This window comes from Salminus brasiliensis, chromosome 15 (assembly GCF_030463535.1).
Source record: "Salminus brasiliensis chromosome 15, fSalBra1.hap2, whole genome shotgun sequence".
Classification (NCBI taxonomy): domain Eukaryota; kingdom Metazoa; phylum Chordata; class Actinopteri; order Characiformes; family Bryconidae; genus Salminus; species Salminus brasiliensis.
Genome location: NC_132892.1, coordinates 31,251,342 through 31,273,435, shown reverse-complemented (window position 1 = coordinate 31,273,435; position 22,094 = coordinate 31,251,342). Strand labels below are relative to the sequence as shown.

Below are 22,094 nucleotides of genomic sequence, written 5' to 3'. Positions count from 1 at the left end.
GATGTCAGTGAAGAAGCCATTACTAGCTCGCTAGCTTTGAAGAAACACACTCCCAAGTCACGACGACATAATTGGGTTCCTTCAGTGTGTTAGAATCACTATGCGTTGTTTTGTTTACCACCTGTTTTCTGACAAACCACGCCCTCCCTCGTTAGGATTGGCTAGGCGTGTGTCATAACTCCCGCCTTCAGCATTAGGAATGACCACGATTGGCTAATAACGCACATTCTCCACGGTGATTGGCTAAACGCGAACGCTGCACCGTTCTAGAACGCTCGCCTACTCGTTCCTGCCCTCCGTCTCTTGTCTAAGCTGGAGCGCTGTTCAGCGTCAGCTAGCCAGCAGTATCCCCCAGACGAGACCTTCCCAGCCAATCACAACGCTGGAAGGCGGGTGTTTGACGGAATATGGGTGGGAAAACAAACGCCCTTTACGTCCGCGTGCCGCAGATGCCAAAGAACCACGTGACCCCGTTTTGCAGCACGCTTCCACCGTGCCGCTAATCCAGATGTTCACCAACCGGGATTATACAGATGTGAATGATGAGCATTAGCGAGAACGGCGTTAGCCAGACATCGACGTAAATCTTAGTTAATAGTCAGACACGTGCCTCACGCATACACGCTCCATATGGCCGAAAGTATGCGGACGCTTGACTGTCACACTGCACTACCGGTCAAAAGTTTAAGAACACCCCCAGTGTTTTTTTTTTTTTTTCCCCAGTAGTCCGGTCCAACTCTTATTGTTAGCTTATTATTATCATATTATTTTAATCAAAATAATGTAGTTATTATTGTTAGTTATAGTAGCAGTATTAATAATAATGCATTTCTGAATGCTTTAGAACATGGACCATTATAATTTTTAATATGATTGTAACTTTGAGCTTACTTACAGTGCCAGTGCTGGTCCGTGGTGCCATGTCTTTGCCACGTGTGGACCATACAAGTACTTCTAAGATGTGGACCAAGATGCCAGTGCTGGTAGTGAGCCGGCAGTGCTGTATCGTTGCCAGAAGTGGCCCTTGTCCTTATGCTATCTGTATGGACTCTGTACTATCTCAGCTTATTAACTGGACTTCAGCTGCTTAATAAAAGCTAGAAAAATTGGGAGTGTTCTAAAACTTTTGACCTGTAGTGTATATGATCTTGTTATGCATCCCATTCCTCAACCATAGGCATTAATGTGGAGTTAGCATCCTGTTTGCTGCTGTATGAGAGAGTATTATTGCTGTTCACCACCTCTGTACACCATTACTGTACAACACCGCTGTTCGTCACTACTGTACACCACCGCTGTTCCCAGCTGTTCGTCACCACTGTTCGTCACTACTGTACACCACCGCTGTTCGTCACTACTGTACACCACCGCTGTTCCCAGCTGTTCGTCACCACTGTTCGTCACTACTGTACACCACCGCTGTTTGTCACTACTGTACACCACCGCTGTTCCCAGCTGTTCGTCACCACTGTTCGTCACTACTGTACACCACCGCTGTTCGTCACTACTGTACACCACCGCTGTTCCCAGCTGTTCGTCACCACTGTTCGTCACTACTGTACACCACCACTGTACACCACCACTGTTAGTTTCTACTGTACACCACCACTGTTCGTCTTTACTGTACACCACCACTGTACACCACCACTGTTAGTTTCTACTGTACACCACCACTGCTCACCACTACTGTACACCACTACTGTTCATTTCTACTGTACACCACCACTATTCGTCTTTACTGTACACCACCACTGTTCGTCACAGCTGTTTGTCACTACTGTACACCACCACTGTTCGTTTCTACTGTACACCACCAATGTTCATTTCTACTGTACACCACTGCTGTTCGTCACTACTGTTCACCACCGCTGTTCACCACCGCTGTTCACCACCACTGTTTGTTTCTACTGTACACCACCACTGCTCATCACTACTGTACACCACTACTGTACAACACCACTGTTCGTTTCTACTGTACACCACCACTGTTCGTTTCTACTGTACACCACCACTGTTCGTCACAGCTGTTAGTTTCTACTGTACACCACCACTGTTCATTTCTACTGTACACCACCACTGTTCGTCACAGCTGTTTGTTACTACTGTACACCACCACTGTTCGTTTCTACTATACACCACCGCTGTTCACCACCACTGTTCACCACCACTACTGTTCACCACTACTGTACACCACTACTGTACACCACCACTGTTCACCACCACTGTTCATTTCTACTGTACACCACCACTGTTCGTCTTTACTGTACACCACCGCTGTTCGTCACCGCTGTTCGTCACCGCTGTTTGTCACTACTGTACACCACCACTGTTCGTCTTTACTGTACACCACCACTGTTCATTTCTACTGTACACCACCACTGTTCGTCACAGCTGTTTGTCACTACTGTACACCACCACTGTTCGTTTCTACTGTACACCACCAATGTTCGTTTCTACTGTACACCACCACTGTTCGTCACAGCTGTTTGTCACTACTGTACACCACCACTGTTCGTTTCTACTGTACACCACCAATGTTCGTTTCTACTGTACACCACTGCTGTTCGTCACTACTGTTCACCACCGCTGTTCACCACCACTGTTCGTTTCTACTGTACACCACCACTGCTTATCACTACTGTACACCACTACTGTACACCACCACTGTTCGTTTCTACTGTACACCACCACTGTTCGTCACTACTGTACACCACCACTGTTCGTTTCTACTGTACACCACCACTGTTCGTCACTACTGTACACCACCACTGTTCATTTCTACTGTACACCACCGCTGTTCGTCACCGCTGTTCGTTTCTACTGTTCGTCACCGCTGTACACCACCACTGTACACCACCGCTGTTCGTTTCTACTGTTCGTCACCGCTGTTCGTCACCGCTGTTCATCAGTTTGTCACTGTTCCTCTCTGTTGTTGCCACCCTCCACCACTCCTGCCAACGCTCTGCACTGATGCTAGGTTCAGTTCCTGCTGCTGTTCACACTGCTCAGCCCTGCCTGCCCTCACTCTGCTTCTCCTCTGATGTTTGTGAACAGTGGCTGCTGGAAACCAGGCTTACAGGTGTTTGTAGGGAAGATGCCTGAATAAAAACACAGTTCTTGCTTTTTAACATTATTTTGCAGAAAAATCAAACAAACTGTGAAATGTCATGTCTGTTAAATGCCCACTGCCCCCCACCCCCACCCCCAGCTAGCATTGTCAGACCTTTAGCAGGCCTGCAGCTGAGCCTGCTAAAGACTGACCGCAGAGAGCTGCATGTGTGTGTGTGTGGTGTTTGGTAACAAGTTACTTCGCCCGCCTCCGGGCCATCTGTGTGACTGTGTTTGTTTGCATGCCTGAGTGTGCACACGTGACTGTGTGTGTGTGTGTGTGTGTGTGTGTGTGTGTGTGTGTGTGTGAGTGTGTGCTACTGCTTGTAAATGAGTGTGTGCACATGCATGTTTCTGCTTTTCTGTTTCAGGTTTAGCATGACATGCCTAATGATGTAAAGGGATTCCTTACACACACACACACACACACACACACACACACACTCAATACTCTCTCTCATTCACTCATCTACTCACTTCTCCACAATCACACAGACAGGACCTTATTGGAAAAAAGGTCAACTTCTTGGAGGGGCTCCATGTGTGAGCAAAGAGCATGCAAAAGGAGAGAGAGAGAGAGAGAGAGAGAGGGTATAAAGGAGAGAGAGAGAGATGAGGGAGAGAGAGGGGGTATAAAGGAAGGAGAGAGAGAGATGAGGGAGAGAGAGGGGGTATAAAGGAAGGAGAGAGAGAGATGAGGGAGAGAGAGAGGGGGGGTGTAAAGGAGAGAGAGAAAGATAGGGAGAGAGAGAGGGGGTATAAAGGAGAGAGAGAAAGATAGGGAGAGAGAGAGGGGGTATAAAGGAGAGAGAGAAAGATAGGGAGAGAGAGAGAGAGGGGGTGTAAAGGAGAGAGATAGGGAGAGAGAGAGGGGGTGTAAAGGAGAGAGAAAGATAGGGAGAGAGAGAGGGGGTGTAAAGGAAGGAGGGCGATAGGGAGAGAGAGAGGGGGTATAAAGGAGAGAGAGAAAGATAGGGAGAGAGAGAGGGGTGTAAAGGAGAGAGATGAGGGAGAGAGAGGGGGTATAAAGGAAGGAGAGAGAGAGATGAGGGAGAGAGAGAGGGGGGGTGTAAAGGAGAGAGAGAAAGATAGGGAGAGAGAGGGGGTATAAAGGAGAGAGAGAAAGATAGGGAGAGAGAGAGGGGGTATAAAGGAGAGAGAGAAAGATAGGGAGAGAGAGAGGGGGTATAAAGGAGAGAGAGAAAGATAGGGAGAGAGAGAGAGGGGGTGTAAAGGAGAGAGATAGGGAGAGAGAGAGGGGGTGTAAAGGAGAGAGAAAGATAGGGAGAGAGAGAGGGGGTGTAAAGGAAGGAGGGCGATAGGGAGAGAGAGAGGGGGTATAAAGGAGAGAGAGAAAGATAGGGAGAGAGAGAGGGGTGTAAAGGAGAGAGATAGGGAGAGAGAGAGGGGGTATAAAGGAGAGAGAGAAAGATAGGGAGAGAGAGAGAGGGGTGTAAAGGAGAGAGATAGGGAGAGAGAGAGGGGGTGTAAAGGAGAGAGATAGGGAGAGAGAGAGGGGGTATAAAGGAGAGAGAGAAAGATAGGGAGAGAGAGAGAGGGGGTGTAAAGGAGAGAGATAGGGAGAGAGAGAGGGGGTGTAAAGGAGAGAGAAAGATAGGGAGAGAGAGAGGGGGTGTAAAGGAAGGAGGGCGATAGGGAGAGAGAGAGGGGGTATAAAGGAGAGAGAGAAAGATAGGGAGAGAGAGAGAGGGGTGTAAAGGAGAGAGATAGGGAGAGAGAGAGGGGGTATAAAGGAGAGAGAGAAAGATAGGGAGAGAGAGAGGGGTGTAAAGGAGAGAGATAGGGAGAGAGAGAGGGGGTGTAAAGGAGAGAGAAAGATAGGGAGAGAGAGAGGGGGTGTAAAGGAAGGAGGGCGATAGGGAGAGAGAGAGGGGGTATAAAGGAGAGAGAGAAAGATAGGGAGAGAGAGAGAGGGGTGTAAAGGAGAGAGATAGGGAGAGAGAGAGGGGGTGTAAAGGAGAGAGAAAGATAGGGAGAGAGAGAGGGGGTGTAAAGGAAGGAGAGCGATAGGGAGAGAGAGAGGGGGTATAAAGGAAGGAGGGCGATAGGGAGAGGGGGGGTATAAAGGAAGGAGAGCGATAGGGAGAGGGGGTGAAGGAAAGAGAGAGAGAGGGGGGCATTAAGGGTGGAGAGACAGAAGGAGAGTGATGATAGAGGAGCAAAGAAAGCTAAACAGAGTGAGGGATAGAGCGAGAGAGAGAGAGAGAGAGAGAGAGAGAGTGATAGAGAGAGGTCTACTATACATGGTGCACAGTTGGACTTTAGGCAGGTTAAGTGTGTAAAGTCTCCTTCTCGCTTTTTTACCCCACATACCAAACTGGTAATGACCCCCCACCCCCTCTCAGCAGCACAGCAGCTCCACCCTCGCTCTGCAGAGCGGTGCATCTACAGCCTTCAGTTTATATAAGAGTCCGTCAGTTCTGCCTCTGGGCCGGAGTGACCCACAGGGAACTCTGCTGTTACACTGCTCAGAAACGTGGTGAAAATCACTGCACTGAGGCTGGACACCACTGAGGCTTCTGGACTGTTTCCTTTAGAAACAGCATGATTGATCACTGACCCCAGATACAGTCAACCAGCCGAAGCTGAAGCTGAAGCTTGCTTCTTTAGTTTAGAACAGGAGATGCTAGGCTAACCTTGTTAATATACACTGGACTTAGACTGTCAGCAATCCCAAAAACGTCTCTATGTCTAGTTACAGACTATTTTGGCCTATTCGGTCTATAGCGAGTAAGTCCTCCGATTTCAGCACTAATGGCTAATGTCTTTATCTTACTGTAAAATCACTGGAAAAACACTATAATGACAAAAGTATTTGGACACCTGCTCATTTGCTGTTTCTTCTGAAATCAAGGCTATTAAAAAAGACTGTATCCTGCGTTTGCTACTGTCCAGGGAGAAAAGGCTTTCTGCTAGATTCTGACCTCACATTGCTGTGCGGATTTGATTGCATTCATTGACAGGAGTCTGATTAGTAAGGTCAGGATGTTGGATAGATGATCACCACCCCACCTCATCCCAAACCAACTCATCCCAGCTGGATCATTCCAGAGAACGCTGTTCTTCCGCTGCTCCACAGCTTAATGCTGGGGGCCGTTATACACCTCTGTGTGTCCATAAATATTTGGACATATATGGTGACGTAACAAGTTATAATAATCTTCAGAATAAACAAGAGTGTTCGAGATTCCTGAACAGCTCCTACACGGTTTAAGGAGAGTGTGTGATCATTTAGACCTGCAGTTAGCATCATGCTAATCTTGTTAGCTACGTTAGCTTGTTAGCTCGTAGCTCAGGTGCAAAACTACATGAGCAAACTTAACATGGCAAATACTGAGTAAGAGTTGAGGCTGGTTTGTTTAGGGAATGCCGTTGTAGACCTGTAGCGAAGGAAGGCGGGACTCAACAAGGCAAACACAGAGTCCCCTGTGCCGAATGAGTTTAGCCAGCTGATATGTAAACAGTGACCTTGTTAAGGTCTCACTGGGAGAAGGTTTTGTGGGAATTTAGACTAAATATGAGGCTGTGTTTGCGGAAATGTGATAAATTATGGGCTGGACGAGAAGCTTATGTGGATGTCTGGCACCTCTCAAAATCAATCAAGCACCAAACAGCCCAAAGTAAAGGTGTGCTGCCCTGAGAGATAAGCAGAACTCGAACAGGGCGATGCGTACCAGCTGAAAGGCCTGTAGGAGTGTGGGTGCTGTGTACACTGTTGAAAGGTGAAGATCATTGAGGAAATGTTAGGGGTTGTTCAGTTTGAAACAGAGTAGGAACCTCATAGATGCTCAGAGGAACCTTTAGGAAAAGATCTTTGATTGAGAGAGAATGTTCCTTAAAGCACTTTAAGAGGTTCCTCCACAGTTTCACATTCTCTTCTCTTCTTTTCTCTTCTCCTCTCTTCTCCTCTCCTTTCTCATCTCCTCTTCTCCTCTCATCTCCTCTCCTCCCCTCTCTTCTTTCTTCTCCTCTCCTTTCTTCTCCTCTCCTCTCATTTAGTCTCCTCTCCTTTCTCCTCTCCTTTCTTCTCCTCTCCTCTCCTTTCTTCTCCTCTTCTCTCCTTTCTCCTCTCCTTTCTTCTCCTCTCCTCTCCTTTCTTCTCCTCTTCTCTCCTTTCTCCTCTCCTTTCTTCTCCTCTCCTCTCCTTTCTTCTCCTCTTCTCTCATTTCTTCTCCTCTCCTTTCCTCTCCTTTCTCCTCCTCTCCTCTCCTTTCTTCTCCTCTCCTTTCCTCTCCTTTCTCCTCCTCTCCTCTCCTTTCCTCTCCTTTCTTCTCCTCTCCTTTCCTCTCCTTTCTCCTCCTCTCCTCTCCTTTCCTCTCCTTTCTTCTCCTCTCCTTTCCTCTCCTATCTCCTCCTCTCCTCTCCTTTCCTCTCCTTTCTTCTCCTCTCCTTTCCTCTTTTCTCCTCTTCTCCTTCTCCTCTCTTCTACTCTCCTCTCTCCTCTCCTCTTCTTCTCTCCTTTCTTCTCCTCTCATCTTCTTCTCTCTTTTCTTCTCTTTGAGGAACCTTTAAGAAAAGAATGTTCCTTAAAGTGCCTTAAGAGGTTCCTTCACAGTCATATTGAAAAACCTCCAAATGTTCCTCAAGGATTTCATTCTTCTAACAGTGAGAGGAAGGCTTTCCACGGCCTATGTGGCTACAGAAATTAATCTTAGTGTTCCTCTCAATTGTTGAAGACTTCATCACTGCCACTACAGGTAGGTATCACAGAACACCTAGACAAACACCAGGACTTCTGGGACGTTTGTGCTCTGGACAGATGAATCTTGAGTCTTGCTCTGATGTTTTGGGTTTAAGCACTAACCGCTGAGACACCACTGCCCCTACATTAGGCTCATAGGCATGTGTGTCCCTCTGACTGATTGTGAGTGTGTGGTTCTGATGGACTGGAATGACCAGCATGTTCACGTTCTGCCCCGTTCTCCTGGTTCTGAGGGTCTTCTAGGTGAACAGTGTTAGCTGTGAGCATGGTGGAGGGTCATGTTGCCCTGTTTGTCTTCAGCTTTGCATCGTGTAACTCGCTTCTCTCCCCACCCCGCTCCCCTTCCCCTCCCTCCTTATTCCTCCATTCCTAATCATTCTGGGCCTCCCTCCTTCCACCCACCCCCTTCTTCTCCTCCTTTTCTCTCCTCTTCTCTCTTTTTCTTCTTTCCTTTTCTCCTCTGTGTTCTTTCTCTTCTTTTCTCTTTCTGTATCCTCCTATCATCTCTCTTCTCTCCTCTCCTTTTTTCTCCTTTTTTGTTCTCTCTTCTCTTCTTTTCTCCCCTCTCTTCTCCTCTCTTCTCCTCTCTACTCCTCTCTTCTTTTTTCTCCTCTCTACTCCTCTCCTCTCTTCTCATCTCTACTGTTCTCCTCTCCTCTCTACTCCTCTCCTCTCTTCTCATCTCTACTGTTCTCTTCTCCTCTCTTCTCTTCTCATCACTTCTCCTCTCCTCTCTTCTCCTCTCCTCTCTACTCTTCTCCTCTCCTCTCTTCTCCTCTCCTCTCTACTCTGCTCCTCTCTTCTTTTTTCTCCTCTCTACTCTTCTCCTCTCTTCTCTTCTCATCACTTCTCCTCTCCTCTCTTCTCCTCTCCTCTCTACTCTTCTCCTCTCCTCTCTACTCTTCTCCTCTCGTCTCTTCTCCTCTCCTCTCTACTCTTCTCCTCTCCTCTCTTCTCCTCTCCTCTCTACTCTTCTCCTCTCCCCTCCACTTTTCTTCTCTCCTCTCTACTTTTCTCCTCTCCTCTCTTCTCCTCTCCTCTTTTCTCCTCTTTTCTCCTCTTTTCTCCTCTCCTCTCCTCTCCTCTTTTCTCCTCTCTTCTCCTCTCCTCTCTTCTCCTCTCTTCTCCTCTCCTCTCTTCTCCTCTCCTCTCCTCTCTTCTCCTCTCCTCTCTTCTCTTTTCTGCCCTGTCCCACAGCAGATTGTGCGAGCGGGAGACACTAATCAGGATGGCCAGTTGGACTTTGAGGAGTTCACTCAGTATCTGCGCTCACACGAGAAATGCCTGCGACTCATGTTCAGGAGCCTGGATCGCAACAACGATGGTTAGTACTTTATAGATCTCCTCATAGAGCGCCTGATTTCCAGCACTGGAGCTGGGAGTCCTGCACGGTTTAGTGATTTGCACTGCAGGTAGGGTGTAGGTTACTGTGAGCTTTGAGGAGATATTGGCCAATCTCATGTGTGCATGATGTTTTCCAGGTCAGATAGATGTGGGGGAGATCCAGCTCTCTTTACACAGTGTGGGGGTGGATGTTACTCTTGAAGAAGCGTCCAAGATCCTGCAAAGGTGTGTGTGTACATGTGTAGAGAGGCTCTTACAGCATCTCGTAGCAGTTACCTCATCTGCACTAAACAATAAAGGTGCTTCAGTGGGTACTTGGGGAGATGCCATAGAAGCCTGTTTGTAATGGAGATGTGTGAGTGTGAGGAACCTTTTAAAGATCTAAAGAAGGTTCTTTACCAGTTTAAAGGTCCTGCACCCTGACCGATCTCTGAACAAACATGCTTCTTAATGGAGGTTCCTCTGTGGCACCTTAATTTTAAGAGTGTGTCTGTAGATAACGATGCCATTATAACCAGTTCCTGATATAATGTGTGTGTGTTTGTGTTTTTTCACGTGTGCACATTACAGCATGGACAAAGACGGCACTATGACCATCGACTGGGTGGAGTGGCGGGATTACTTCCTGTTTAACCCTCTGCACAGTATGGAGGATATCGCTCACTGCTGGAAACGCTCTCTGGTCAGCTGCAACACACTCCTACTTGCTCTCACACACACAGTCACATTCCTGATGAAGATTAAGAAGATCTTATCCATTTAACTGTAAACAATGTACAATGACCGTTCAACAAAACACTTCTCCTCTGGGGCTTCATGTAGTCCTCCATGCAGCCATAACATTAACACCACCTGCAGCCAGAACACTTCACTGACCCGTCAAGGTCTCCACAAGACCTCTGAAGGTGTCCTGTGGTCTCTGGCACTGAGACTAACCCTAACCAGCAGATCCTTTGAGTCTTGTGAGTTGTGAGCTGAGGCCTCCATGGCCATCAGTGAGCCTTGGGCGTCTCTGACCCTGTCACCGGTTGTCCTTCCTTACAGCATTTTTTATATATACCGGGAACACCCCACAAGACCTACCTGATGTTCTGGAGATGTTCTGACCCAGCCGTCTAGCCATCACAGTTGGTTCTTGTCAAAGTGTCTCAGATTCTTACGCTTGACCGTCTTTCCTGCTTCCAACACCTCCATCCCCTTCAAGAACTGACTGTTCACGTGCTGCCTAATATGTAGATCCACCTCCTTCTTTGGTAATGTGTGTTTTGTCTCTTTGTCTGAGCAGATCCTGGACATTGGGGAACACCTGACGGTTCCTGATGAGTTCTCAGAGAAGGAGCGGAAGTCAGGGTTTGTCTGGAGGCAGCTGATGGCTGGAGCCATGGCCGGATCTGTGTCCAGGACGGGCACGGCCCCGCTGGACCGACTCAAAGTTTTCCTGCAGGTCAGAATAGAACTGTTCTAACACTGTTCCGAGTCTACTAATGCTGAGTATCAGACTCTGCTGGTCCGATCTGATCTGATCTTTGTGTTTGTATGAATAATCCAGACCCACAGTTCAATTCTGCTGATTAATGGGTTCAGTAAAATCTAGGTTGATTTAGATTAGTCGAGACTTTTCTTAAAATCACCCTCTTTGACCAATCCGCTCCCAGCTCCTTTACTGCCGTCTAATCACTTCCTGTGTGTGTGTGTGTGTGTATGAGTGTAGTGGTACACACTCTGGACTGGTATCTGTGGTTGTTGGTCTACTGGTGTGTAATAATAATGGTTTATAGTGGGTGAATGTGCTGTGTGTGCTGAGCGTTAGCCACCACTCGGTTCTGAATGGGTTCTTCAGTGCTGGTTTATAATCAGAGAAAGGCGAGTGAGCGGTTCTGCGGTTCTCCCGCTGGTAAAACAGAGCGTTTCAGTGAGAGTTTTATAAAGGGTCAGATATTATGGTCTGTTTTCAGGTTCCACTGTAAAAAAAGCTCCACAACTCCTTTGTTTACCTTCTGAGAACGTCCGCACTGCTGCTGCTGCAGCCGGCTGGGCAATAATGTCTGTTAATGGCATCTTGAGGACAGCAGATGGCGCTCTGAATACTATAAGTAAAACAAAGATTCGGAAGTGGATTAAAATAGCTGATACCGGATCCATTAAAATAGGCCTGGATCGGCCCCGATCTCATTACGGTAGGGAGTGTATGACCTAGGTTGAAGGTATGTGTAATTACTCGGGCATTAAAATGGGACAGTTTGTTGGTGCAAGTAAAATCCTACATTTTCTCTGTCAGCATTAAACAAAATGCAGATTTATCTTAAATTATAAGCAGCTTCTCAGGTTAAGGGTTAGCTGTTGAATACAGTCATAGAAGGAGCGTGTGCTTTGTGCGTTCCCCCCCCAGGATAAAGAAAACATGAGGCAGCTTTTATTAGAACAACAGACAGTTTAGTTGCAGTACAGACAGTAATTACATGTGGGTAGACAGAGCTGGCTGAGAGCAGTTATTAATGTGTGCTGTGTGTGTGTGTGTGTGTGTGTGTGTGTGTGTGTGTGTGTGTGCTGTGTGTGTGTAGGTTCATGGTCAGAGCTCGGATAAAGGCAGTGTATGGAATGGTTTGAAGGCGATGGTGAAGGAGGGTGGGATCAGAGCTCTTTGGAGAGGAAACGGAATCAACGTGCTCAAAATCGCCCCGGAAACAGCCATCAAGTTCCTGGCTTATGAACAGGTCAGTGTTCTGTATGTTGCTGTACACCATGCTGACACTATGGCCAAAGGATCATGAGTCTGAATCTCAGGTCTTGCTGCTTTGCCATCATCAGCCTGATTGGCTGATATATCAGAGCTGCATCACTGGGAACGTTGGCTCAGCTAAATTGGGTATAAATAAATAATCACTAATAACGTTCCTACAGAAAGTGCTGGTGGTTCTCCATCACTGTGTTCATCATTAAAACATCTCCAAAGTTCTCCTCTCTCATGGAGTCTAGTGTTATTTAGAGTTCTCCTCAGATCAACACCTGGTTTGGTGGTAAATCAGGGCTTAATGATGGTAAATCAGGTGAGCTGATGCTGATGCTGATGCTGATGGAGTTGAACACATCCTCCACACTGTGCTGGCTGGCCTGGGGGGCGTCCAGGAGAAATCTGGAGGAACCGAGCTCTGTTCTTCAGACTAGCTCACAGACAAGATCTCACTACTTTCTTTCTTCAGAATGAGAAGCTCTTGTTCCTCCTTTTTACTGGATTTATGTTCACCTGCTTTATCTGTTTATCTGTTAAGACATGACCTAATGGGATTAGGGGACTAAAATGTCTGCAAAGTACTGGGTATCTATCTATCTATCTATCTATCTATCTATCTATCTATCCATATATCTGTACATGTGTGGGTGATTTTCCGCCCCCACGTCTCTCCCTGCAGATTAAAAGGATGATGCATGGCAGTAAAGATGGAGGCAGTTTGAAAGTACAGGAGAGGTTTGTCGCTGGATCGCTAGCAGGAGCCACTGCACAGACAATCATATATCCTATGGAGGTACGTACACACAAAAATACGCACATAAAATAACTACCAACATGCCACCTTTTAAACAGCTAATTTTATAGAAGGTGAAAGCGGCTGAAAATGAAAAATGTTACGTTTGAGTTTTTGGATTTAAAGTTTACGGACAAATTTCAATGCATTCCAATAGGAGTGTTTTGGCCACGATTACCATTATTTCAGCCACTTCCTGTACAAATACTGTTGCACTACTGCAGGAGGAGCAGTGTAAAGAAAATAAAGCTTAATAAGAAATGCCTACTCGGATGAAAACGCTCAGGCCAAGGCTCAGGCCAAACAGGAAACCATTAAAGGCAGAGGGAAACTGAGCTTGGCTTACAACACACACACACTAAAACATGGGCACACACAGGTTTCAGGGCCACTGGCCGCTGTAGCCTTATTTTTGAACACCGCCCTCTCCCTGAGTTGAAGGTAAAACAATCAAATGTGAAGGACGGAGCAGCTCCAGCACCCGCGTCGAGAACAACTCCAATGACCCCCTATTAAATGATAACTAGAGCTTAAATGGTTAAATGGTTCCGACTTCCTGCATGGTTGCTATGGTGTTGCTAGGTGGTTAGTATGCTACCCCAAGTAGTTGCTATGATGTTGGTAAGTGCTTATTAAATGAGTTGCTAGGTGGTTTCTAGGGTGTTGCTAGGTGGGTGGTATGCTGTCCCAGGTAGATGCTATGATGTTGGAAAGTGCTTGCTAGAGTGTAGCACAGTGATTGCAATGGAATTTTAGAGAGTTGCTATGGTGTTGCTAGGTGGTCTCTAGGCAGTTGATATGGTATATCAGAAGGTTGCTAGGTGAATGGTATGGTATCCCAGGTAGATGCTATGATGTTGGTAAGTGCTTGCTAGATGGGTGCTACAGTGTAGCAGGTGGTAGGTGGTCTCATAGGTAGTTGATATGGTATCTCAGAAGGTTGCTATGGTGTTGCTAGGTGGTCTCATAGGTAGTTGATATGGTATCTCAGAAGGTTGCTATGGTGTTGCAAGGTGAATGGTATGGTATCCCAGGTAGTTGCTATGATGTTGCCAGGTGCTTGCTAGATGGGTGCTACAGTGTCTCAAGGTGATTGCAGTGGTATTTTAGACAGTTGCTATGACGTTGTTTAGGGGTTGCTAGAATGTTGCTAGGTGGTTTCTAGGCAGATACTATGGTATCCCAGGTAGGTGCTTTGATGTTGGTAAGTGCTTTCTAGAGGATGCTACACTGTTGCAAGGTGATCGCAATGGCATTTTAGACAGTTGCTGTGGTGTTGTTTAGAAGTCGTTATGGTATTGACTAGCTGATTTCTAGGCATCTGCTATGGTATCGCAGAAGCTATGGTGTTGCTAGGTCATTTGGTTTGGTAGTCTATGTAGTTGCTTTGATGTTGGTAAGTGCTTTCTAGAGGATGCTACACTGTTGCAAGGTGATTGCCATGGTATTTGAGACAGTTGCTATGATGGTGTTTAGATGTAGCTAAGTGGTTTCTAGGCAGTTGCTATAGCGTCCTAGATGGTTGCTGTGGTACCCCATGTGGTTGGTTGGGTATTACTAGTGTATTTCTAGGCTTGGGTCGGAAACCACTGATCGAACCTTAGTTTTAATTTGGGTAATAATGTTCTGTAGTGGGCTTGAAATCTGTCTCTCTGTCTCTCGGTCTGTGTCTATCTTTAGGTGCTGAAGACTCGTCTGACCCTACGTAAGACCGGTCAGTATTCGAGTGTGGTGGACTGTGCTCGGCAGATTCTGCAGAAAGAGGGCGTGCGGGCGTTCTATAAGGGCTACATCCCCAACATGCTGGGCATCATCCCCTATGCAGGCATCGACCTGGCTGTCTATGAGGTGTGCAGAGGTTGCATTACACTGTCTCTGTGTGTCAGTTTGACAAACGGGGATGTGAATAATAATAATAATTATTATTATTATTATTATTCATTTTGTTATGATATAAGACATTTTTACATTATTATTTAATGATTTAATAATAATCATTTAATTGAATGTTTAATTAATATACAGAACAAGCCAACCCCATTCAACTTTAAGTGTGGAGGCGTGCAAATGCACACACAGACACCGCTTGTCTAGTCCCTGTAGAGAAGTACTGCTGGAGCAGATCAACATGACCCTATTGGCACCGTGCTGCCTAATCTGTTGAGTGTATAATAATTGAGCTCACATTTCATATTGAGTATGATATTAGACTGTTATTGCAGTAATGTTGAATGAGTAGAGAGCAGAGCTGAAGGTTAATGGACTGGGATTTAGAGCTCTTTATTAGAACCCATTACATTAGTGGGTACTGTACTGAGTGAGTGTCTCTCTCTCTCTCTCCTCTTTTTCTCTCTCAGACTCTGAAGAACACGTGGTTGCAGAGACACAGGTCTGACTCGGCTGATCCAGGTGTTTTGGTGCTGGTGGGCTGTGGAACTGTGTCAAGCACCTGCGGCCAGCTGGCATCATACCCACTCGCCCTCATCCGCACACGCATGCAGGCCCAGGGTGAGAAAGAGAGGTCTGAGGGGAGGGGAGGGGTTGGCTGATGGACTGTATGAGTATGTGAGAGAGAGGGAATGAATATGTGGATTAAAGAATACTTACCAGTATGTTATTATAGATATGGTTGAGTGGGTGGATCGTAGGATGGATGGATGGATGCATGAATTGATGTGTGGATTGATGATTTATTGGTTAACCCTTTAAATCACAGTAGTTACTGAATCATTTATGGTAGATACAGAATCATTTCAAATATGTCTAGAATCGTGTATAATAGGTACAGAATCATTTACAGCAGTTACCGAATCATTTTATACTAGATGCTGAATCATTTATTGCATTTACTGAATCATTTAAAATAGATACAGAATCATTTCAAATATGTCTAAAATTATATATAAAAAGTACAGAATCATTTACAGCATTTACCGAATCATTTTATGTTAGATACTGAATTGTTTATAGTAGTTACTGAATTATTTTAGAATAGATACAGAATAATTTATAGCATTTACTGTTTTTTTTTTTATATTAGATACTGAATCATTTAAAATCAATACAGAATCATTTAAAATATGTTTTGAATCATGTATAATAAGTACAGAATATATATATACTAAATAATTTACAGTAGTTACTGAATATTAGATACTGAATTGCTTATGGCATTTACTAATTCATTTTATAGTAGATACTGAATCGTTAATTGTAGTCACTGTATCATTTTATATTAGATACTGAATTCTTTATGGCATTTACTGAATCATTTATAGTAGGTACTGAATCATTTTATATTAGATACTGAATTGTTTATAGCATTTACTGAATTATTTTAAATGGTTTCAGAACCATTGAAATATGTATAGAATCAAGTATAATAGATACAAATTCATTTATAGAAGTTACTGAATCATTTTATATTAGATATGGAATCAATAAAAATGGATCCTCACAAAAGATGACATTCACCCAAATATAAATTTGTTAACTTCAGAAATACAAAAAAAAAATAAAAACTGTACAGAGAAGCTGATATTTATGTTTATAAACTAAAGTAAGTCTGTGTGAAACAAATGAAGATCTGACTATGTTTTGAGCAGCTTGGGAGGCGGTTTTGGGGCGTGTATTTAAGGACATGAGATTGGTGACAGTTTAAGTCCAGTGTTTCTTAGCCGTGTTAGCCTAACCCCCCCCCCAAAAACGTATCAGTCACACATCAAACTGTGTGGCTTTAATGTCTAACTAACGTCTGCTAATGTTCCAAAAAGCTCGTCCAACCTGGAATCAGCAGCTACGAAAAAGTACATTTGTGGGTGGGACCAGGGCTTGACTGTCTGTCTGTGCCTGCTGGTCAGTAGTTTGTTCAGTTAGAGGGAGTGGAGCTGTGGCGGGGCAGTGATCTGCCTGTGGCCTGCCTTGGTCAGGAGTTCATTATGCTGACCTCTTTCTCTCTCTCTCTTTCTTTGTCACAGCCTCAGTAAAGGGCGGTCCTCAGCTCTCCATGCTGTCTCTGTTCCGCAGTATCGTGGCTCAGGAGGGCATGGTTGGACTTTACCGCGGAATCGCCCCAAACTTCCTCAAGGTCATCCCTGCTGTTAGCATCTCCTACGTGGTGTACGAACACATGAGGAAAGTACTGGGGGTGGGAGAAAGGTAGAGAGCGCTTGTGACCGATACTTCAAACCACTGAAAAAAAAAAGATAGAGCCAACATTTCACTCCTTACGTTAGTAGATGCACTGAGGATGGAATGACAACAATAAGGGTTTAAAGGGCTTTTCACACGGCAAGCGACACATACCCAATCATTGTCCGTAATAATTGCGTCACAGCGTCACAACAAGCGAGCTCAGTCCTGAAAAAACCCAAGACGAAGGGTTTCCTGCTCTCTTGGGCTCTTTCTGATGGTAGAAGCTGTACTTTGACTTCAGCTGTGATGGGAGAGATCTACCTGCTACCATGCAGAGATTTTAGGACTGCTGGAGACAGCTTTACTCATCCTGAGGTCTGATCTTGCTGGGGGACGGTCTGATCTGGCCATGTTGGTCAGCTGATCCACCTCTTAAACCTCTTCCCAGACTCCTCTGCATCTCCAACCTTCTTTCTGAAGGCCTCAGAGAGCTCTCTGGATCTGGCCATGATGCCAATCTTTTTCACCCCTCACTTCAACTTCAATCAAGATTAGACCAGATGTTCTAATGATGTTCTAAAGGTGTGGAGGGGGGTGAACGTTTTTCTCACAGGAAAATGACTATGAATTTCTATTAATTCAATTGTATAAATAATGATTAAATCATTTCTTCAGGTGTGTGAGTTTAGTTAGATTACATCCGTCTCTCAGTGCTGATCACATGAAGATCAGATCTCCAGATGTTTAAATATGTTTAAAAAGACAAAGGTTGTCCTCCTAGTTTCATGGCTGTATTTATCTTGCGAGACATATGAGAGTTGAGGGGGGGTGACTTGTTGCTTGCCGTGTGAAAAGCCCCTAAAAAAAGTGAGAACAGGCTGGGAAAGACCTGGATGTGATGGGAATCGAACAAAGGCAAAGTCCCAAGTCCCAACAAAGGCCAAGAGGACCAAAGAAAGGACCAGTTATGTCCATTATGTTTATCAGTCAGGAGGGCTACACAGCAGCCATGTGAAAAACAGATGAATCATTAGATTTGAAATATGCAATCTGGTAAGGTGCTTTTCAAACTTGCCATCATGGCTGCCATCGTTTTCTGAACTGTACTAAAGCTTTCACGAGGACCGGTTTATATTAGCTAACTGTTATTTGTTTATTTTGATTGTTTACTTGTTTATTTGTCTTGTTGGTCAACAGGGTCCTGATATTCAGGCTCACAGACCATTCACACCTGGAGGTGAAATGACGTGTTAAACCTGAGAAAAGCGTGTGTGCGCGCTTGTGTGTGTGAGTGTGTAGGAAGCATATAAGTGAGCATGTGGTATATTTTAATGTGTGTGTGTGTGTGTGTGTGTAAAATCCTGTACATGCACTGCAGACAGCACCAGTCAAATGTTTGGACATGATTGAATGTCTATGTTTATGTTTTTAATAAATTATGACCCTCTCTGGCAAGATGAATATAAACCGTGAATGTGTGGTCAAACAAAAGCTTCTCAGTTTAGCCAGATAACCTAAGCCCTGTGTCTAGCTTGTCCAGTCGAGGAACACTTGAATTGGACAGTCGGACCTTTGGGCTTAATCTGGCTAACTGAGAAATCCAGCTTTGTCAAATATACCACCTCCCATGCGGAGAATGAGACGAGTGCATAAAGCCAAGACGATGGGAAGCCACCTATACTTAATTTCAGTAAACCTTCATGAGAAGTGTGTCCAAACATTTGACTGGCAGTGTGTTTAACAGAATGAAATCTATTTTCTTAAGGATGGAGTGAAGCTGTGAGAATGGGGGCTGTTTGGAGTGGGGGGGTGCTGATTATGTGGCCCACTCATGCTTCAACTTGACCCTCAAAGCCTTCAGCTGAAGGGAAGTGCCTGTTCTAGAGAACACACTGTGTCGCTGGGTTGGTCTAAACGTCACTACCTGTCTGAAAGCATTGTAGAGCGGTGATGGAGCGCCCTCTGGTGTTCCCAGTGTTCCAGAATCAGCCTGAGATCCGAAACGAATTCCAGTCCTAGCAGAGAGCGCTCGCTCAGTCAGGGCAAATCTGCAGTGTTCTGAACCAGTGAAGTCTCAGAAGATAGACACAAGCGCACAAGATAGACATTTCCTTAACCTGTACAATCACGCTTCTTCTTACTTTCTTCTGGAGTTTGTTCAAATTTAGACCCTCTAGAATCTGCTGTACAAGTTGGATAGGTGACTTTTCTCAAAGCAAGCTTTCTCAGTTCAGCAGATATCTTAAACAACACTCCCAGGGCTTTCAGCCTCGCCTCTGTCTGCCAGATCAGTGCTGCATTCCTGATTCTTGACCCCCAACCATAATCCAAACATGTTCCCCGAACTACAGAAAACCCACTGACTTGTAAATGATATGTAAAATACACCATATGGACAAAAGTATTGGGACACCTTGCTCATTCACTGTTTCTTCTGAAATCAAGGGTATTAAAACGAGTTAAGGATTTCTACTAGAGTCTCTAGAGTCTACTGAATGGAGCTCCACCATCCATCATTCCAGAGAACACAGTTCTTCCACTGCTCCACAGCTTCTCAATGCTGGGGTGCTTTCTACCCCTCTACTAGCCCACACCTGGCATTAGGCAGCATGGTGCCAATAGTTTTTATTTATTTTTTTATCTGCTCCAGAGAGTCCTATTCTATTGGCAGTACTTCTCTACAGAGACTACACTGAGCTGTGTGTGTGCGCATTTGCACATCTGTGCCAGCAACGGGTGCAACTTAAAGTAGCTGAATGCATTCATTATAGAAGGGGTGTCCACAAACATTTGGACATATAGTGTACTGGTGCCTTCCCTGAGGTTTTCTGGTATCCATAAAGGTCTTGTGGAGCCTGCAAGAACTCCTCCCACACCACTACACTGGCGATGAACTTCCACAGATTATTCTCTATGGAAGATCTAGCACTAGAGTCTAGAGTCGGTTAATTAGGGGGAGTCAGCAGCTGCCCTTTGGAGTCAGCAAGTTTTATGCTGTTTTCTGAGTGCAGGGAATCTGAGAGTCCACCACAAGCAGGGTGAGAAGATGCTGGAGTATCTCAGCAACCTTATGAGGCTCATGTGGGCCTCACATAGATGGAACAACAATGGGCTAAGGTGGGTTCCAGGTGGGTATGGGCTCTGAGTGGGTTTGTAACATATGTGGGGCCAACATGGAACCCATGGCCAAAACACAGGCCCTAAATGAGCATGTCATCTGGGAGGTCAGGCCCGTCCAATAAGAGAAGAGGTGTGACCTATCCTATTGGGCTTTCTCAGCTTTGAGCTTGGATTGTTAACTACAGTGAAAAATCCTACTTTACCAGACACCCACAGCTATACTGAGGGTCTCGTTGGGCCTCCACCTGTCCTCTCAGGTTGTGCATGACCTCTTGACCTAAAGGTTGCATTTTAAAATAAGTATCAGATGCATGCCAATAAATGTGTGTGTGTGTGTTTGTAAACCAAACAATAACGAGCGCAGTGGCCAATGAAACACTAATGTTTTAACTTTAAAAAGAGCTACAAAGGGCCCTTTATTGCAAAGCCATTGAAGAACCATTAGGTTCCATTTTTGTAAAATAGCTGAGAGTGTGAAGATCCTTTAAATTGGTCATTAACTTCATTAAACCTTCAGAAGGTTCTACTCGTACATCGCTTTGACAAAAATGGGTCTATGCAAAAAGCGGTTCTTCTATGGCATTGCTAAAAGGAACGCTTTGTAGGACCTTTATTTTTAAAAGTGTCTCATTAGGATCGAATGGCGTGAGGTATCAACACTGAGGAAAAGAGCTTGTGTTGCCATACGGTTTTATTAGGTGCTTGTTTGCTTTTTAAGCTTTTCCTGATATTTTAAAAACTCGGCCTCGGCATCCAAAGGAAAAGTGCGGTAGTTTCAGGCGACACTGGGAACAAATTCAAGTTTTTATTGCTAAAATAAAGATTGCATTATTTTGATGTTATTAGTGGCACTGCTGTTTGTTTCAGGAAAAAAGACTGTTTTTATTTTTATGAATATATATAATATAATCATTTTGGAACAAAAGTGACTTTTTTTTTTTGCCTGAAAGAAAAGCTGTGGTTGAATGCATGCTAAAGGCTGTATGTGAATTAAATTATTAAATTAAAATTATCAGTGTCTGATTGTCTTGGTTCTCCATTATAAGAGAAAGTGACCAAGCTTCATACAGTTTAACCAGATTCCTGAAAGCTTTCCTTTAAAATAAATAAATAAATAAACGAACTAACAAAGGATCTTAAGATCTTAAGCGCTAAGACGTCCATAAGCATGTTCTTAAATGCAGTTGCCCAAAAAATTAAGAAAATGGTTCTTAAATATTCTCTTAAGAAAGTCTTCATTGTTTAATTACGATTTTATGAAAAGACTTGGCTATTTGCTTATTTAAGCCAATTATAACATGGGTTTTTAAGCTGTATTTCACATTTTAACATAAATAATAAACATTTTAAAAATATTTAATACATTTAACATTTTTATTAAAGTGCGTTAAGAACAGTCTCCACTTTGAATCTGTTTAAATTAGACATTTATTCTGTAGTAATTTAAACTTATTTAAAATGTATTATGTTAGAGGCCGATCTTCTGACGCCTTATACTCTTATACTGAGGCCGTAAGGTTGTAAGGTTAGGAAAATATTTAAGAATATATTTTTAAGGGTTTTTTTTGTTTTGTTTTTTTGTTTTTTTAATATCCACTTTGCTTAGAATCATTATTAAGTGAAGAGTTATGAAAAAACAGAAATTTCTTTAGACGAGTTTTGAAGCATATCAATTTTAGTTAAGAAAAAAAAAGTATTTCCTTCTTAAGGTAGTTTTGAGAATCCAGCTCTGACCTCTCATACAGCATTGTAAGGTTAAGACAATATTTAAGAACTTTTTTTTGAGAATATCCATTTTTCTTATAATTTTGCTTAAGTAAAAAGAAAATTATTAAGAAGATTTCTGAAGAATGTCAGTTTAAGTTAAGGGGGTAAAAAAACACGTCTAAGAAGAATTTCCGGGAATCCGGCCCCAGATCCACCTCCTCCAGTTAGTCTGAAGGCTCAGCTGAGTGTGATCCTCTATTAAATTAAATCTTTAATGTTTCTGTCAAACAATTTCCGAACCACATAGCAAGCGGTCTACGACTCTGGAAGTGAACTGGTGTCTAAAAATGTCCATGAACACTGAAAGTAAATAAACAGTAAAAAAAACTGATTTTTACAAAGTAATGTAAAGTATATAAAGTAAAATAAGTGAC

The 22,094-nt window shown here is 44.2% G+C and overlaps 2 protein-coding genes across 3 annotated transcripts in view; one reads left to right on the top strand and one right to left on the bottom strand.

Moving 5' to 3' along the window:
• LOC140535347 (regulator of G-protein signaling 5) overlaps window positions 1-59 on the bottom strand; it is a 6,493-nt gene extending 6,434 nt beyond the window's left edge. The window contains exon 1 of the mRNA XM_072656644.1: window positions 1-59. This exon is cut by the window's left edge and continues 561 nt beyond it. The gene's annotated coding sequence lies outside the window, so the exon portion shown is untranslated.
• Window positions 1-20,965, top strand: part of slc25a23a (solute carrier family 25 member 23a) — a 21,879-nt gene extending 914 nt beyond the window's left edge. Inside the window, exons 2-10 of one of the 2 annotated variants that reach the window (XM_072656642.1) lie at window positions 9,032-9,155; window positions 9,313-9,400; window positions 9,746-9,857; window positions 10,461-10,619; window positions 11,737-11,889; window positions 12,586-12,699; window positions 14,380-14,547; window positions 15,057-15,207; window positions 16,677-20,965. In XM_072656642.1, coding sequence (XP_072512743.1) covers window positions 9,032-9,155; window positions 9,313-9,400; window positions 9,746-9,857; window positions 10,461-10,619; window positions 11,737-11,889; window positions 12,586-12,699; window positions 14,380-14,547; window positions 15,057-15,207; window positions 16,677-16,861 — 1,254 coding nt within the window. In that variant the 3' untranslated portion in view covers window positions 16,862-20,965. Of the gene's footprint in view, window positions 1-9,028; window positions 9,156-9,312; window positions 9,401-9,745; window positions 9,858-10,460; window positions 10,620-11,736; window positions 11,890-12,585; window positions 12,700-14,379; window positions 14,548-15,056; window positions 15,208-16,676 lie in introns of both variants that reach the window. The other variant, XM_072656641.1, reaches the window with a different exon arrangement.
• Window positions 20,966-22,094: the final 1,129 nt, after the last annotated feature.